Consider the following 18,806-nt stretch of genomic DNA (forward strand, 5'->3'; position numbering starts at 1 on the left):
CACAAACTGTGAGATCATGACCTGAGCCAAAAATCAAGAGTCGGTCGCTTACCGACCGAGGCTCCCTGAGTGATGCAAATTTCAGTACTGATATAATAAGGGTAGCGAACTTGTAGAAGTTGCTTGCTATATAGCAGGCACCTTCCATGAGTGTGACCTGTATTAACCTACTTGTCAGGTAACCAGGGTGTGGCAGGTGTGGCCGGTGAGGGGACCCAAGCACAGAGGGATTGGACAGCTTGCTGCCCACGGCCGCACGGCCTCACGGCTGGTAAGTTTCAGGCCAGGATTCAGACCCAGGCAGGAAGATGATGGAGCACGTGCTCACAGGCACCCAGTGTGACCATTCATGCCACGTAAGCCTCACACGTCCACCGAGAGAGAGTGATGCTGCTTCTTGCCTGCCACCGTTGTCACAGGAGCTCTGGGAATCATTTCGTATAGTAAACTGTTGACGTTTTGGGACAAAGTAAAAATAGTGCGCGGTGTATTATGTATGTTTTGTGACATTTGTGCGTATAGATACGTTAATGGTTTTTTTGAAGTGGTAAATGGGGGGCACATGGGTGGCTCAGTCAGCTAAGCATCTGGTTTTGGCTCAGGTCATGATCTCACGGCTCATGAGTTCGAGCCCCACGTCGAGCTCTGGGCTCACAGCTCGGAGCCTGGAGCCTGCTTTGGATTCTGGGGTTCCCTCTCTCTCTGCCCCTCCCCTCGTTCATGCTCTGTCTCTCTCAAAAATGAATAAACATTGTAAGAAGGGGGTTTTAAATGGTTTCTCATTAGATAAGTAACACCACATGCAAAACTTAAAAAAAAAAAAAAAATCAAATAGTACAAAAGGGTATGCAGGGAAAGGTAAGTGTCTCTTCTACCCCAGACCTTAGTGAGTCCTCCAACCTGGGAAGCAACACTGCCAGATTCCAGAATTATTCTGTGCATATATAAATGTAGCTAGAGATTTTTTTTTCTTAAGGGCAGACAGGAGCATGTTATGCACATCCCTCTGTACTGTACTTTTCGAGAGTCTGTTATCTGAGAATCATTCCACATCTGTATCTGTGTCTGTGTGTCTACGTCTGTACCTACATCTACTTGGATGTCCTCTTGCTGTTTTCATGGCAATGTAATATTTCATTAAACGACCATGCCACAACTGCTTTAACCCCAGCGGATGGGCATGTGAGTCCTTTCCGTCATAGGTCCCGTTACACATCACGCTGCGGAGTAAACCCTCTTGCACGTGGCGTGCACGTGGGAGTCTACCTGTGGAGCAGCCGCTCAGTGGTCTGACCGGCTCCCAGGCCGAGCGCACACCGCCCGGTTGCCCCGCAGGGGGCGGCAGCAGACGACGCTCTCGTCAGCCCTGCGTGCCGTGCCCGCACCCGACTCCGTTGACTGCACTGGGTATTAGCAAACATCAGCCTTGACGGCTCAGAAACAGAATACTGTTGTCTGATTTTGCGTATTCGAGAAGCCCTTCTGGCATTGCCCAGCCTCCTCTTTCCCTTCCCAGGTGAACATGGACGACCGGTTCGGACAGATCATGATCGAAAACCTGCGGAGGCGACAATGTGACCTGGCGGGAGTGGAGACCTGCAAGTCATTAGAGTCACAGGTCAGAGAGCAGGGCGGGGACATCCTTTGGTACCCTTAACCCCCCAGGGAAGGGCACACTCCCTTCTCAGATCAGAGAATGTGAGAAGCCCTGTCGAGTGCCCACCTGAACGGGCAGCTGGGGTTCCACGTGGCCCACTGGTTCGTCACGCTAAAGAAGTCCAAGACCTGGGCCGCCATCTTGGTTTGGAAAATACACATTCCCATTTCCCATACCCTATTAGTCCAAGTTTTCAGTATGCATATTTTCAAACAACATGAACGTAGAGGGAACAGTAGGACGAAAACCCATGTCCCATCAGCCAACTTTGGTGACTCACATCTTTCAATATTGTTTTATTTATCCCCATTTTTTGTCGGTGTTGTCATTGGAATATTTTAAGGCACATCCAGAGAGTATAGTATTACCCCCATAAATAGTTCCATGTGAATCTCCTACCAGTAAGCATTTTCTTCCCCCACCCCGGGATAATGGTAACATCATTATTGTACCTCACACAGCAGCCGAAACTCCTCCATAGCACCTACTCCACAGTCCGTGTTTGGATTTCCCCAGTTGTTTAAAAAAAAAAGAAAAAAATTCTATAGGTGGTGTGTTTGAAACAGGATCCGAACATGGTCCAAACTTTCTACTTGACACATCCCTTACATTTCTTAGAATCTGTAATAGAGACTTTAAATATCTTTTATTTATTGTTTTTTTAGTTTGTTTGGTTTTTTTTCTTTTTCTTTTTCTTTTTTTATTTTTCTTTTATTTTTTTGCTGAAGAGACACCACCCAGCCCTGCCCCTATTAAATAAGTGAGATTGTACATGTCTTATGTCACATTACCCCTCGAACGCATTCAAACACTCTTGCTCATGGAGAAGTTCCTACCTTTATTTCTCTTTAAATATACATTAGTGACTTCTCTCCCATGACAACAATGCATGTTTGGTGTAGAAAATTGGAAAAGAAAAAGAAGAAAGATGGGGGCTGGGATGGGCTTTTGAAAAAGGAGTCATCTAAGAGAAATTCTCATGTGCTCCAAGAGTGCCTTGGATTTGTACAACGGTGCATTGTGCCTTCCCTTTTCTCTCCACTGTACATTCTAGAAAGAACGGCTCCTGTCGAATGGGTGGGAAACAGCATCAGCCGTCAACATGATGGAAGTCTACAGCAGATTGCCTCAAGCTGAAGCGAGCAGGTGCGGATTGGCGAGAGTTAGTTTCACGGCGAACAATTTTGATTGATTAAAGACATAACTGTCTTTTTTTTTTTTTAATGTTTATTTTTGAGACAGAGAGAGATAGAGCATGAACGGGTGAGGGGCAGAGAGAGAGAGAGACACACAGAATCGAAAGCAGGCTCCAGGCTCCGAGCCATCAGCCCAGAGCCCGACGCGGGGCTCGAACTCACGGACTGCGAGATCGTGACCTGAGCTGAAGTCGGACGCTTAACCGACTGAGCCACCCAGGCGCCCCCATAACGGTCTTTAATGTAAACACAAACACAAAAGAAACCTCAAACCTCCAACCCTCACTAGATATATTTTGAACCATGTTAATCTGCTAATACAGGCTAAACCATAGCACCTTGAGAGGAACTCATTAGCCACTAACGGAGATAGGGTTTGTGCCAAAGCGGGTTATTTTGGTCAAAACGAGCAGTCACACCTGTCGCACTCCCAGAGCACCCTGTGCGGTGGCAATTCTGCACAATCCCTGTGTTTTGGAGGAGGGAGATGACATTGCCCAAGGGCTTCTGAGGGGGAAAAGTCTGCTTGCAGATTTTTTCTTTGAACTTATTTTTATTTTAAGAGAGAGAGCGCGAGTGGGGAAGGGGCAGCGAGAGAGGGAGAGAGAGAATCCCAAGCCGGCTCTATGATGCCTGTGCAGAGTCCGAGGTGAGGGCCTTGAACCCATGAACCGTGAGGTCGTGACCTGAGCCAAAATCAAGAGCCGGACGCTTAACCGACCGAGCCACCCAGGCGCCTCTTTGTGTATATATTTTAAAGCTTATATTTAAATGCTCTTTTGAAAAAAATCATACAAGCACATGATAAAACAAAACAGAAGAAGGCAGTGTAGAGTACGAAGACCACCCTTCCATCCTGCTCCCCTCACCACGAGTCTCCCACCTTCTCTCAAGACACGAGTGCCCTTGTCTGTTCTTCCAGAAGTGAGCTACGCGTGTGGAAGCACGTATGTCCCCCACTTGCTCTTGACGTAGATAGTAGCGTACTCTGCACGTTATTTACTCTACAGTTTGCTTTTCGAATTCCACGGTGAGCCTTAGAGACTGTGCCAGGTCGGTGCACACAGACCCATCGCATTCTTTCAGATAGCTGCATATCCTCCAGCTGTGTGAGTGTGCCATAACCTCTTGAACCCAGCTCTCCTCGGTTACAGCTGTGATGCAGCTGTGAGGCTGCAGTCAATATTCTGGAACGTACATCTTTGTACATATAGGGTAAACTCTTAAAGGCAGAACTGCTGAGTGGAAGGGTGTCCATTTTAAATGCGGGGTGGGGGGGGCACCTGGCTGGCTCAGTCGGTAGAGCATGCAACTGACTCTTGATCTCAGGGTCGTGAGTTCAAGCCCCACATTGGGTGTGGGGCCTACTTAAAAAAAAAAGGAGGGCGCCTGGGTGGCTCAGTCCGTTGGGCATCCGACTTTGGCTCAGGTCATGATCTTGCAGTCCGTGAGTTTGAGCCCTGCGTCAGGCTCTGTGCTGACAGCTCAGAGCCTGGAGCCTGCTTTGGATTCTGTGTCTTCCTTTCTCTTTGTCCCTCTCCCTACTCTCACACTCCTCTCCTTCAAAAATAAATGTAAAAAAAATTTTTTTTTTATTTAAAAAAAAATTATAAAAGGTTTTCTCATGACGTGTACCAGCTCTTTACATGGCAAGGAAATCTACCCTTTGTCATTTATATACTAATATTTTTTTCTAGTTTCTCATTTGTCTTTTGACTTTGCTTATGGTATATTTTTGTACAACAAAAGTAAAATGGAACCATACCATATGCACTATTTCATAGCCTTCTTTCCTCTTAGTATAAATATGAACATCTTTCCATATCCCTAAACTTTCGGTCATCATGTTCATTTTCATTTGCATAAATTCATACTGTTTTTTATTCTCTCCCCAGAATAGAGTCACTTGAATTCCTGGATGAAATGGAGCTGCTCGAACAGCTCATGAAACATTACTGCCTTTGTTGGGCAAGCAAAGGAGGAAGTGAACTAGGTACGTGGTTTTACATCTGTTGATTGGACCTAGAAATGGGGACCTTTTTCTCTCCAAAGAATATAAGACATGCCTGGAAAAACTGGAGTATCGTATGTGTGTGTTCATGAGCCTATTCAGAAAACTAGCTGTTCCCTCCTCCGTGTTTTCATAGCACAGAAACCCGGTGAATTGTTCAAATAAGTCATGTGGACCACACTAACAAACCTACGACGCTTTAGCAGTCTCGTGGCATTTCCTCAGTTGGAAGGGAAAAGACCTTGAGAGTTGAAAGCAGTAATCTTAATAAAAGTAACCACTGTTTGTCTCGTTAATCACCTTATAACCAGGTTTGCTAGACATAACCTAGACACATATGAGGATATGTCCTCATCTGTGTCTCCAGCAAACCCTTGCAGCTGCGGGTCGAATTTCTCCCTCTTGCCTCTTTTTTATGTTTATTTTTGAGAGAGAGAGAGTGTGTGAGCAGGGAAGGGGAGAGAGAGAGGGAGACACAGAATCTGAAGCACGATCCAGGCTGAGAACTGTTGGCACAAAGCCTGACGTGGGGCTTGAACCCATGAACCATAAGATCGTGACCCAAGCCGAGGTCAGACACTTAACTGACTGAGCCACTAGGCACCCCACCTCTTACCTCCTATGATTAAGGTGAAGTCCTCTAGCCTGGCAGAAGAAGGCTGTGGAGGGAGCATGGATCCTCGCCTCTGTGTTTCTTGTTTCCTCGGTCTTGACCAGTTCCTCATTTACAAGGGGCCCGTGTTGGTCTCGCTTCTTCTGGGGGGGTCATCCCCTAGGGCATCTCTCAGAGCCTCGTGGAGACCATGTTAGATCCCAGTTTTGGCCTTGATTGGAGTAGCCGCCCTTCAGACTTCCTGCGGAGGTCATCCTGCAGCCGGTCCGATGAAATACAGCCTGAGGCAGGGAGCCCACACGAAACACAGAACTTGATGGAGCGAGGGCAGAACTTTTCTCCTGTGCGAAAATCCCATGTTGATATGTAGCTGTCAGTCTTCCCCCTGGGGCTTATCATTCCAGTAGTTTATAAATTTACCGAGCAGTTCAGCCCCAAAAATCCTTTTAAATGTGTCTTTTTATTTAAAATGATTTATGAGTGGGGTTTTATACTGTCATTCCCCTCCCCCCCCCAATTTTAAAAACAACGTGATTCTTAGTAGACTTTGGAAGCTTCTAAAACGTAAGAGGAAAAGCTTCTAAAAGAAGAGGAAGATTGCCTGCGTGCCTGTCACTCAGAGACAACCCTAGTAGCTCTTTCCTTCCACTCTTTTTCTAGCTACGTGCTCTTTTTAGCAGAACTGACTTCCTGTGCTGTGTAACTTGGAGTCCTGATCTTCTCCATTTAGTATTATGACAGCCATCTCCCCTTGCTGTGAAAAACTTGCACTGAGGATAATTTTAACAGCTTTATAAAAATTCTGTCCTGAGGCTATGTCCAGATTGACTCAACTTTCCCACACTTTTGGAAACGTAGTTTGTCCAGAATACTGCGAAGCCGATTCTAGTTTTTATTTTTTATAATTTTTTAAATGTTTATTTATATTTGAGAGAGAGAGACACAGTGTGCGAGTTGCGGGGGGGGAGGGGGCAGAGAGAGGCAGACACAGAATCCAAAGCAGGCTCCAGGCTCTGAGCTGTCAGCACAGAGCCTGATGCAGGGCTGGAACTCACAAGCGGTGAGATCATGACCTGAGCTGAAGTCGGACGACCAACCGACTGCCACCCAGGCGCCCCTGATTCTAGTTTTTATAAAGTTTTTTAATACACCGAACACCTCTGTGTCAGGGGCAGCTTTGTGACACGGGTGCTGTATGTGTGAGGTGAAGAACCACCCCGTGTCCGCACTTGCTCAGAGTTCATTACTGAAAGGGTAGACTTTGGGCGTTACCTGCAGAGAGCCCGTGAGCTGTGACCGTGCTCTCTTAATCCCCTTGTCACCCCTGCACACGCAGCCTTGTCCAGTCTCTTGTTTCCTCGTGGCTGATCTCGTACCACGCCAGAGACCAGAGCTGCCACGACGAGGCGTGTGGCCCGTGCCCCCGAGCCGGTCGCCAGGGGCATGGGGTCCAGCAGGGCCTCGTCCTCCTGCCGCTGCCTGCTTTCTCTGCCCTACAGTGTGAGTCTGCTAACATTATTGTGTGTTTCCCCTCCTCAGGTTTGAAGGAAATCACTTACTAATCTATTGGAAGCCCAGGCCGAGCTGGGAGCTGCTGCCACCAACCTTCCCAGAGTGGACTGGCCACATTTCCTGGGCGGTGGCCAGCCCTGGGCTCGTCCCACACCCTGACAGACCTCACTTCCCAGGGCTGTCGCACCACCTGCTGTGCCCGTTGGCTTACCGTTTAAATAAATCTCTGTTGCCAGTTGCCTTTGGTCCTCTGCACTTGCTCGTGTGCTGCTCCCCTGGGAGGGCTCTGGTTCACCGCCACGTCAGCCAGAACCAAAGCTCCCGAATCTTCCTCCAGCCTTGGCTTGCTCCCTGTGAGTCAGACTCCGCTCAGACCCCAGCGTCCATTTGGGGGTTTATTCCCGCGTGCTTGTGTTGTGACAACTGATGTCACACCTGGCACCTTGACCTCGGCCTCCACCTCCAGCTGATGCACGTGCCTGCCTGAGCCTATCTTGGTTATTGCAGCAGGCTGGGTGAAGGCCCCTGAAACGTCTGCTGCTGTCCCTTGAACCTGTGAATGTCTCACCTCATATGGCCAATGGGGTTCGCAGGTGCGATTAAGCTAAGGACCTTGACCGACATGGGGAGATTATCCAGGCGGGCCCAGTGCAGTCACAGGGTCCTTACAAGGGAAGGCGGGAGGGTGGGAGGAGAAGGAGGTGTGATGGTGGAGACAGAGAACAGCGGTGCACTTTGGAGATGAGGAAAGGGCAAAGCCGACAACGTAGGCGGCCGCTAGACGCTGGGAAGAGCAAGAAGACAGATTCTTGGAGCTTCCAGAAGGAATCAGTGTCGCTGACAACTTGAGCCCAGTGAAGTGGATTCCGAATTTCTGGCCTCTGGATCTGTAAGAGAATATTAGTGTTTGAGGCCACCAGTGTTTGAGTTTGTGCTGGTTTGTTACGGCAGCCACAGGATGCTAATCCAGTTGTACAGACGAATAGGGCCCAGGAAGCCTCCCCAGTCAGGAAACAGAAGGTCTGTCCATGGTTATTGCCTGGGGCCGGGAACCTGAACCTGCACGTGCAGGACGGCAGCGAGGAAGCTGCTCCCCTTCCCACCTCCGGGATCTTTTGAGTCTTAAGAAATTCAAAGAGAACAGGGCGCCTGGGTTGCTCAGTCGGTTAAGCATCTGACTTCGGGTCAGGTCATGATCTCACAGTTTGTGGGATCAAGCCCTGCGTCGGGCTCTGTGCTGACAACTCAGAGCCTGGAGCCTGCTTTGGATTCTCTGCCCCTCCCCTGCTCAAGTGCTCTCTCTCTTTCTCAAAAATAAAGTTCAAGGGAAGCTCTCAGGCTGGTACTGGTATGTTTGAAAAAAAAATTTTTTTAATGTTTTTATTTATTTTTGAGAGAGAGCACAGGCCAGGGAGAGGCAGAGAGAGAGAGGGAGACAGAATCCGAGGCAGGCTGCAAGCTCTGAGCTGTCAGCACAGAGCCCGACGCGGGGTCCGGACCCACAAACCGTGAGATCATGACCTGAACTGAAGTCGGACACCCACCCAACCAAGCCACCCAGGTGCTCCAGGTACCGGTGTGTTTTTAACACTTCTGTAACATTCATTAATCCAGTGGTTTTGAAGCTGTGGGACCAAGCCACGTGGTGAATCCATGTAATGGATCAAAACCACTATTTTAGAAAGATGCAGAATAGAATAGAAAATATTACAGCACATTACTAGTAGGAAAAGTGAGTATTGCTCTTGGACACATTTCATTTGCACTGTGGCAGATTGTTCCTAATGTTTTGGTTTTGGTTTTTATCAGTGTGTTAGCACTTTGTGAACTGAGGCAGCCACAGAATCTGGCTAAAATTCAAAACACCTTGCTTTGCTTCCATTATATTTCTCTTTTCCCTAGAATTTATTTTTTTGGATTACCTTCTGTTCAAGGCAAATGATAACACCATTACTGTTGACCATTGTGTTATGAAATGTCCATTAAAGTACCTACCAACTTCATTTCATTTTTTAAATTAAAACTTTTTTTAAGTTTATTTATTTTGAGAGAGAGACAGTACAAGTGGGGGAGGGGCAGAGAGAGAGAGAGGGAGAAGGAAAATCCCAAGCAGGGCTCATTTATTCCTGATAAACTTCCACATTTATCAGATTGGCTTGTTTCCCATTTGGGGGCCGTTCTAGATGTCAGTGATGAAGAGTGACCCCTTTCTCCAAAATCTTACAGTTCTTTGTGAGGCTTTTGAATAACTAGTAGCAGAAATGGCTAAAAAAACAAAAATGAAACAACCCCCCGCCCCCCCCCCCAAAAAAAAACAAAACCCAAACAAAAACCCAAAACATCAGGGGGTATCTGGAATGCTTTCAATTTCAGTAATAAAATATTGGAGAATATCATGAAGGACCTCAGTTTGCTCTTTGTGCTCTGTCTTCATCAAGATGTTGACTCTCAATCTTTTCTTTGTTACCTTATGATCATAAAGTAGCTGCTAGACTGCCAGGCATCACAGCTGCGTTCACGGGTAGGAAGAAAGGTGAGTCTTTTCTTCAGTGGTCTCCATCGTTTTATTCAGAATGAATTTGTTCCCAAATGTGCCTGAATATACGTTGCCTATATCTCATGGTGGGAACTGAGTAGCATTGCCAAATAAGATACAGGGTGCCTAGCTCAATTTGAATTTCAGGCAAGCAACACGGAATTGTTAAGGTATAAGTATGTCCCATGTAATGTGGAACATATTTATACTAAGAAAGTTGTATGTTGCTTGTCTGAACTTCACGTTTACCTGGGTGTCCCCTATTTTTATTTGCTAAATCTGGCCACCCTGGAACTTGGCCTCCTTGCAAGAAGGGCTAGGAAATAAAATACCTGGATTTCTGGCTTTTGTAATAATCCCAGATGGGCAAGAGAGAAAGAAATTGGAAAGCTTTTAGGTCATCGGCCACCCAGTGTGGGGTCATTTTGATTGTGTTTGTTCCACTGCACGGAGACTATGTTTACATAATATCAGAAAATTTATGAAGTTCAAAGCAGAATCAAACTATATCTTCATTTTAGAGTTTTTTTTTTTTTACTTTTTGGGGGGGAGGTACAGACGGTTTTGTATAAAATGTCTTCTGTGGGTAAAATATTTTAATTTTAGTTTACTTTTTTATATCCCTCCTCGTTCCACAGAAAGGATTGAGACAGCTGATAAAACTCCTTCATCACAAACGGCAAAAATAAATACTTTGGGGAGTGGAACATAAGTTTAAAAAATTAAGAAAGGCCCTCAGATGTGTGTATTTTTTTTAATGTTTATTTTAGACAGACAGAGTGCAAGCGGGGGAGGTGCGCAGAGAGGGAGACACAGACATAGAATCGGAAGCAGGCTCCAGGCTCCACAAACTGTCAGCACAGAGCCCGACGTGGGGCTCGAACTCACAAACCGTGAGATCATGACCTGAGCTGAAGTCAGACGCTCAACCGACTGAGCCACCCAGGTGCCCCAGGTGTGCGCAGGTACTGCTGGGCTGCAAATCTGACTCCCACAAGTCCTCACAGAGACAGAAACACGCTCCAGCTTCCAGAAAATCACAGCCAGCCTCGTGCTCCAGAGAGGCACACCCCTTCCTACATAGAGCCCCGAGAAGCTTCTCCTGGGCCTCGTCAGTGGGATCTCTGTGAATGCTGGGGGCCGGGCTGTGGAGGGCCTGCCCCAGGGCCCTCTGACACAAACCTGTGCCTTAGGGCCGATGTGAAACTCCATGAGACCCAAATCGTACGGTCCAATTATCTATCTTTGGGACGCTAGATTAATTCCAGAGTAGAAGTTAGAAAATTTGGGGACAGTGAAAGGCCCGCAGAACTCACGTGCCTCAACATCGTTTCTGAAAGCTGGACACTTTATACAAGATTCCCCTCCAGAAAACCTGGAGGCTCATTGGCTGAGTGGTCCAGATCCAAGCGTTTTTAAGAGCCAGCCAGGGGCTGGGACTAAGGTCTTCATAAGAGAGTATAAGAATCTGTACAGCGGGGAGAGCTTCATTCCAAGGTAGCTGCCTCAGACATAAAATGGGCCGTTTGCGACACCCCCCTTAAAACCCTCAAGGCCCCCTCTTCCCCTTGGTATGAAGCCCAACTCCTTCCCATGGCTCACAAGCCCCAAGACTCTATGTGGTCTGGCTCCTCCTCCCCTCTCCTAGTCATTTTGTGCCACTCTCCTACCCATGACGCTTCTTCTAGCCCTGCCTTTTTTCTTCTCCCTAACCTGCCCAAACTCTGCCTCTGCTGGCCTGTGCACCTGCTGTTCCCTTTCCTGACTCAGCCTTCCCCCTTAAGGCTTAGTTGAAACCTCAGCTCCTTAGAAAAGTTCTCCCCCATTACCGTGTGTAAATTTCCCCTGTGGCTGTATCTCAGCACCCTCTTTGGTGTCTTTGTGGTTCTTTCCTGAGCTTCTCATCATTTTTATTCATTCCACAAGTATTTATCGAGCACCTTCTATGTATCAGGCACTGAAAGACAGTGAAGCAGGTGAACAAATAAATAAATAATATAATTATGGTGCTACTTGAGTGCTCTGATGACTCAGTGGTCATGGTGTGAAAGATGATGTAATCCTACCGTATCAAGGTATTTGATTTATAGCTCTGGGTAAACATCGCCAGAGTTCTGATGTGGGGGACTCAGCTACTATCATTAATAGTAGGTTATGAATATGGTGACACCTGGTAGGCTTTTACTTAGAGATCAACACACGAGTGTGGGGTGGGGGGGAAGATGCCTCCAGTAACAACAACTCTTGCAATAATGTGGTACCATTCAAGTGAGGCACCTCTCCAGGCCAGCACACAAATGGCTGTTGAGCCCCCAGAGAGAAAGGCAGATAGAAAACATCCAAACCTTGCTAAGCTCAATGTCAGAGAAATCATCTTGCTCTGTCTGCAAACAGAGAACTTGTTAAACTCAGTGGTTGAGTAATAAAGTGTCCTGGGAGAGCTTTTGGGAACTCAGGTAAGGCTCACTGTTCACAGTTTACCCACCCACTGTTTCCCAATTGTGGCTGAGTTTGAGTGCTGGGAGGTCTGAACCCTGAGGGTGGCTCCTGGCTTGCAGAGCGGGGAGAATTTAGAGATGTAAGGAGATGGGACCACTGACGGAGTGGGAGGTGGAGGTGGTCCTTGAGGGGTGAGAATCGGGGAATGGGCTCTTGGAATATCCTGGTGAAATCATGCCAAAAGGAACACTGCAGGGAACCAAGTGTAGGAAAACGAGTCACAAAGGGCAGCAGCTTTTGGCTTTGGTGCTGGTGGTGAGGGGTGGCAGATCCCAAGGAATGGCCATAAAGTCTTCCATAGTCTCTCTCTGCACCTTGAATCAGGAGTGGCCATGCGATTTGCTTTGGCCAACGGACCGATAAGAAACAGGATGAGGGCATCAACTTGAAGGTGCTTGTGCACTGGGGTTCTCCTTCTCTCGCTGCTGGGGAACCATGTGGTGACTAGGATGTGAATAAGCCCCAGCTTGCCTGTGGGATGGGAAGACCACGTGGGAGCAGAGATGAGCTGTCCCAGATGAGGCCCTCCCTGGAGGCCCCAGCCAACACACCAGCGGACCACAGATGTTCGGGAGAACTCAGAGGAGATCAACCAAGCCGGCCCAGACTAGAAGAACTGCCCAGCTGACTTGCAGAATCGTGAGCTCAATGAATGGTTATTGTTTTAAGTCACTGGGCTTGGGGATAGCTGGCTATCCTTCAGTAGCTAGCCAGTACAGGTGTGGGGGTGTGAGGGTTGCCGGGAAGAAGGCAAGTATGGGTTGATCGGTTCTTTCATTAATGATTATTCTGTGCTGAGCTGCGTGCTAGGTATGAAGATTTCACAGTGGACACAGCGGATGTGGCCTCTGCACTTGCAGAGAACCATGCAGCAGCAGCCTTGATAAAGAACTTGGCCATTTCAGTATCTTGTGGCAAGTCCAGGCGGTGCTGTGGGAGGTGCTAGGGACGTGCCAGGTGGGGGGGACCTGGACCAGGGGGCAGGAAGAGAGTTTCTGGCTGTCAGAGAGTCTGGATGGTTGAAGAGAGAGCATGGCCACCTGGCAGGAGCCTCAAAGGGGCTTCAAAGGGGCACACATTTCATCTGGAGTCACGGATTGTTCCCAGGGGGTCCATGAGGATCCTTGCAAGGTGTCCATTCCCAATGGAGGTGATAATGCTTCCAACGGGGCAAAACTTCTTTCTTGGGGGGTGGTTTGTAGCCCTCCAAAGAGCCAAAGTGCACGAACAGATTTAGTGTGTCTGTGGCATTAAAACTTGATGGAGGGGAGATTGGGAAGAAAAAAAGTCTAGAAAGTCTCCATGGGGGGGTGGGGGACAATGAAGAAAGGTGGAGACACTGCTTAAGGGACTCTGTTTCCAGATCCTCACCTCGTGTGCCTGGCTCGCTTTCTCCGCTGCTGTCCTAGCTCACAGAGGAGCATCCTTTTCCCCCCGAATCCAGCCTGGGAATTAAAGCCTGGGATAAGGGAGCACTTAGAAATGCTTAGTGCGGGCATTGAAGAAGTGAGTAGTGACGGTGACCCAAGTAGCGAATCCTTTTGCAGGTATGGGAAGGTTTTGTTGCTTTCAACAAAATTGAAGGGGATACGATAGAATTGTCAGATGGATTAAAACATTTGTAAAAGGGGCGCCTGAGTGGCTCACTAGGTTGAGCGTCCGACTTCAGCTCAGGTCATGATCTCAGAGTCTGTGAGTTCGAGTCCCCTGTCGGGCTCTGTGCTGACAGCTCAGAGCCTGAAGCCTGTTTCAGATTCTGTCTCCCTCTCTCTCTGACCCTCCCCTGCTTACGTTCTGTCTCTGTCCCTCAAAAATGAATAAACATAAAAAAAAAACTTAAAACCCCACATTTCTATAAGAATAGACACTACGTTATATTTGGCATATAACTCAAACAGTGTTCAAAGAAGTGTGCAGCGTTGCTCTAGAAAACGTCTTACAATCTCCTTCTATTTATTTTTGTGAAAGGTCTTTCCATGCCTACATCTATAAAAATGAAAAATGGAAATTGAATTGATGTTGAGCCCTGACTGGTGGAAACAAGCTAGAGTCATCTTGAGATATATAAACTCATTGAATAAATAAGTAAAACCTGCTCTATCCATCCCATTAAAAGATGCATTTCCAGTGAAGTTTTAGTTTTTATGTTTAATAATTATCAACATTTGTAGTACATTGGGTTACATGGATCGATTGCCTACTACTAATGATTATAATGATAACTCAATCCAGAAGGGAATAAAATTAACTTTTAGAGCCAATGGTCACAGTGAACTTTTATAAAAGTATTCTCTGTGTATGTATGTGTGTATATATACACATATATGTATAATATATGCAATATACCATAATATATTTCAAGTATGTAATTATTAGGGGGAGAGGTATGACAGGATGACCAATAAAAAACTTTGAGCTTAACAAAATCTGGGAATGGTGGGGAGGGGGTTAAGTTAAATGAAAATGGAAGTTCAAGTTACTCCTTGAAAGAACCACGTTAAGATTTCCGACTCCTGAAGTTGAGCTTGTCTGTATATATTTTTTTCAATATATGAAATTTATTGTCAAATTGGTTTCCATGCAACACCCAGTGCTCATCCCAAAAGGTGCCCTCCTCAATACCCATCCCCCACCCTCCCCTCCCTCCCACCCCCCATCAACCCTCAGTTTGTTCTCAGTTTTCAAGAGTCTCCTATGCTTTGGCTCTCTCCCACTCTAACCTCCTTTTTTTTTTTTTTTCCCTTCCCCTCCCCCATGAGTTTCTGTTAAGTTTCTCAGGATCCACATAAGAGTGAAAACATATGGTATCTGTCTTTCTCTGCATGGCTTATTTCACTTAGCATCACACTCTCCAGTTCCATCCACGTTGCTACAAAGGGCCATATTTCGTTCTTTCTCATTGCCATGTAGTACTCCATTGTGTATATAAACCACAATTTCTTTATCCATTCATCAGTTGATGGACATTTAGGCTCTTTCCATCATTTGGCTATTGTTGAGAGTGCTGCTATAAACATTGGGGTACAAGTGCCCCTATGCATCAGTACTCCTGTATCCCCTGGGTAAATTCCTAGCAGTGCTATTGCTGGGTCATAGGGTAGGTCTATTTTTAATTTTCTGAGGAACCTCCACACTGTTTTCCAGAGTGGCTGCACCAATTTGCATTCCCACCAACAGTGCAAGAGGGTTCCCGTTTCTCCACATCCTCTCCAGCATCTATAGTCTCCTGATTTGTTTATTTTGGCCACTCTGACTGGCGTGAGGTGATATCTGAGTGTGGTTTTGATTTGTATTTCCCTGATGAGGAGCGACATTGAGCATCTTTTCATGTGCCTGTTGGCCATCCGGATGTCTTCTTTAGAGAAGCGTCTATTCATGTTTTCTGCCCATTTCTTCACTGGGTTATTTGTTTTTCGGGTGTGGAGTTTGGTGAGCTCTTCATAGATTTTGGATACTAGCCCTTTGTCCGATATGTCATTTGCAAATATCTTTTCCCATTCCGTTGGTTGCCTTTTAGTTTTGTTGGTTGTTTCCTTTGCTGTGCAGACGCTTTTTATCTTCATAAGGTCCCAATAATTCATTTTTGCTTTTAATTCCCTTGCCTTTGGGGATGTGTCGAGTAAGAGATTGCTACAGCTGAGGTCAGAGACGTCTTTTCCTGCTTTCTCCTCTAGGGTTTTGATGGTTTCCTGTCTCACATTCAGGTCCTTTATCCATTTGAGTTTATTTTTGTGAATGGTGTGAGAAAGTGGTCTAGTTTCAACCTTCTGCATGTTGCTGTCCAGTTCTCCCAGCACCATTTGTTAAAGAGACTGTCTTTTTTCCGTTGGATGTTCTTTCCTGCTTTGTCAAAGATGAGTTGGCCATACGTTTGTGGGTCTAGTTCTGGGGTTTCTATTCTATTCCATTGGTCTATGTGTCTGTTTTTGTGTCAGCTTGTCTGTATATTTTTAAAAATAGTTGTCAACTACATATGAAAGTCACTATGGTATTTGTATTTTATTGCTTAGCTTTGAAATAATAACACTTAAGTGACAATTTTGACATTAGCTCAGATCATGATCTCACAGTTGGTGGGTTCGAGCTCCGTGTTGGGCTCGGAGCCTGGAGCCCGCTTCTGATTCTGTGTCTCCCTCTCTCGGCCCCTCCCCTGCTCATGCTGTCTCCCTCTCTCAAAAATAAATAAACATTAAAAAAAATTAAAAGAAAAGAAAATATTTTCCCTAAGGCTGAAGTTTGTCATTTCACCCCCTTACAAAATTTTTTGAAGAGCTAAAATTGGTATCAAACCTCAGAATTCTTTGTCTTGCCTAGCTCTAGATCCTGAAGGTATTCTCTTATGTTTTTTTTCTAGAAGTTTTATAGTTTTAGAACTTACATGTAAGTCTATGATAAATTTTCAGTTCATTTTTTATGAGATGTGAGACTCTGGTTGAAGTTCTTTTTTTTTTTTTTTAATTTTATTTATTGTTGCCTATGGATGTCCAATTACTTCACCATGATTTGTTGAAAAGGTCTCTCCTTTGGATTGCTTTTGCAACCTTGTCAAAATTGTCAGTCTTTTTCTGTACATGGTATGTATTTTATGTCCTGCTCAGACAGGTCGTCCCCATTTCAATAGTAAAAATTAATCTACATTCTTCTCGATGTTTTTACATCTAAATTTTTACTCTATCTAAAGGTTATTTTAGTTTGATTTTTAAAAAAACATTTATTGATTTCGTTTGAGAGGGAGAGAGTGAGCTAGTGGGGGAGGGGCAGGGACAGAGAGGGAGACAGAGAACCCCAAGCAGGCTCGGCAGTTGTCAGCGCAGAGACCGACCCGGGGCTCGGTCCCGGCAACTGTGATTATCACTACCTGACCCGAAACCAAGAGTCGATGCCTAACTGACTGAACCACTCAGGTGCCCCAAGGTTATTATTGTCTTTTGTAAGGAAGAGCTAATGATCCAGTTTTCTTTTATTGCCCCAAAGGTTACCTAATGTCCCACTATCCTTGTACTCCCACTGATTTGAAACCTCACTTTTATCATAAACTAAATTCCTAAAAATATTTGTGGCTGTTCCTGGGCTGTTCATTCAGTCCCAATGGCTTGTCTGTTTGTTTCCTCTCTACTCCTAAACTGTTGAATCTATTTTAATTGTTGTTATTTGGAACCGGGTAGAGCCAGTTCCCTCTACTTCTCCTGTTTCTCTCCTGGATATTCTCACGTGTACTTTTCCTTAGGAAATTCATTGGCAGGTGTAGTTAGCTATCCCCCAGACATTCCTTCCTTCCTTCCACAGTGTTGGGATGATGGGTATGAAGCTGCTGGCTAGCCTCAGACTACATTTCCCAGCATGCCCCTCCCTCTAAGATGTGGTCATGTGACTAGGTCTCACCAATGGGATGCCAGGGGAAATGATAAGGGTCCTGCTGCCCCTGATGGGGCTAAGAAGTGGGTCTCCTTCTCTACCTTTTCTATTCTCCTTTTCTGACAACCTTGGGAGCCAAAAGTTTGTAATTGTGGGGACGTGGGATGGAAGCAGCTGGTCTCTGAATCACTGCGTAGATGGTCCCCTGCTGAACACTCAGGCGTGAGAACAAAAACAGCAAAAAACCCCACTACACATTTGGTGTGTTTAGCCAGTGACATGAAAAGTTTGTGTCACAGCAACTCCTGGTATTTTAACGGCTTTAATATCACTTCAGCAAATTCTCCAAAACTCCTCGTCTTACTTAGGGTGGCATTGAATTTATAACTCAGAGAGACCTGGTATCATCACAATATGGAACATGACATCTTTCTGTATAATTAGGTCTTCTTTTGTGACCATCAGTAGAATTTAAAACATCTTTCTTACCATCCAAAGATAGTGATAATTAATATATGGGCTATATTTCAGGAATCTCTCCATGCAGTCATATACGGTATACATATTTACTTTTCCCTAAATGGAATCATATGACACATGCTGTAATTTTATAAATATGCATGTTTTTTCATGTTTATTTTGAGAGAGAGAATGAGCGGGAGAGGAGCAGAGAGAGAAGGGGATGGTTTTTGAAGCAGGCTTTGCACTGACAGCAGAGAGCCCCTGAGCTGAAGTTGGATGCTTAACTAACTGAGCCACCCAGGTGCCCCTATAAATTACATTTTTATTCCAAAATGTGTACAACACTACATAGAGATCTACATACAGAGGCTGGAAAAATTGTTTTAAAAGGCCAGATCATTAATATTTTTGACTTTGTGGGTCCAGAGTGTATTATTACAGAGGTACTTAACCATTTAAAATGTAAAAACCTGCTTAGCTTTTATTCAATAAAATAACAGGCAGCCAGCCAGAGCTGGCCCACAGGCCATAGTTTGCCAATCGCTAGTACACATCATCATTTAAAAAACTACTTCCTTAAGTAGTCTTATGTTCATGTACATTGATGTGGCCTTCCATATCAATTTGCTATTGTAAATACTGTGGCAACATTGTGTGTAAACCCCTTCACACTAATGTATTTACCCCCAAAGGGTAAATTCCTGGAAATAGAATTGATAGGTCAGAACATATGATATTTTACTCTGTGATACATACCATCAAAATATTCTCATTTATGTTTACAGTCTCATCAGTTATGTGCAAGACCTCCTGTTTCACCACATACTTATCAACACTGGATATTATCAAACTTTTGATTTTTTCGGTCCAATAAGTGGGAAAAAATGATGTCTCACTGATGTTCTTACACTCACTATGGCTATCTTTTTGCATATTATTGTGAATTTATTATTTATGAATTCCCT

General features: G+C 45.5%; 1 protein-coding gene and 1 long non-coding RNA gene across 4 annotated transcripts in view; one reads left to right on the forward strand and one right to left on the reverse strand.

The window, feature by feature from the left end:
- The window catches only part of LOC128774853 (uncharacterized), a 46,257-nt gene extending 43,838 nt beyond the window's left edge, over nt 1-2,419 (reverse strand). Inside the window, exons 1-2 of the long non-coding RNA XR_008419308.1 lie at nt 1,086-2,419; nt 321-424 (exon numbers count right to left, since the gene is read on the reverse strand). This is a non-coding gene — a long non-coding RNA (uncharacterized LOC128774853). The remainder of the gene's footprint in view (nt 1-320; nt 425-1,085) is intronic.
- The window catches only part of LCMT1 (leucine carboxyl methyltransferase 1), a 40,948-nt gene extending 33,719 nt beyond the window's left edge, over nt 1-7,229 (forward strand). For all 3 annotated transcript variants that reach the window (XM_053894294.1, XM_053894293.1, XM_053894292.1), the window contains 4 exons: nt 1,517-1,618; nt 2,712-2,803; nt 4,749-4,846; nt 7,017-7,229. In XM_053894294.1, the coding sequence (XP_053750269.1) occupies nt 1,517-1,618; nt 2,712-2,803; nt 4,749-4,846; nt 7,017-7,039 (315 nt within the window). In that variant the 3' untranslated portion in view covers nt 7,040-7,229. The remainder of the gene's footprint in view (nt 1-1,516; nt 1,619-2,711; nt 2,804-4,748; nt 4,847-7,016) is intronic.
- Nucleotides 7,230-18,806: the final 11,577 nt, after the last annotated feature.

The sequence above is a fragment of the Panthera pardus genome, unplaced genomic scaffold, assembly GCF_024362965.1.
Source record: "Panthera pardus isolate Hobbes unplaced genomic scaffold, ASM2436296v1 HiC_scaffold_5, whole genome shotgun sequence".
NCBI lineage: Eukaryota > Metazoa > Chordata > Mammalia > Carnivora > Felidae > Panthera > Panthera pardus.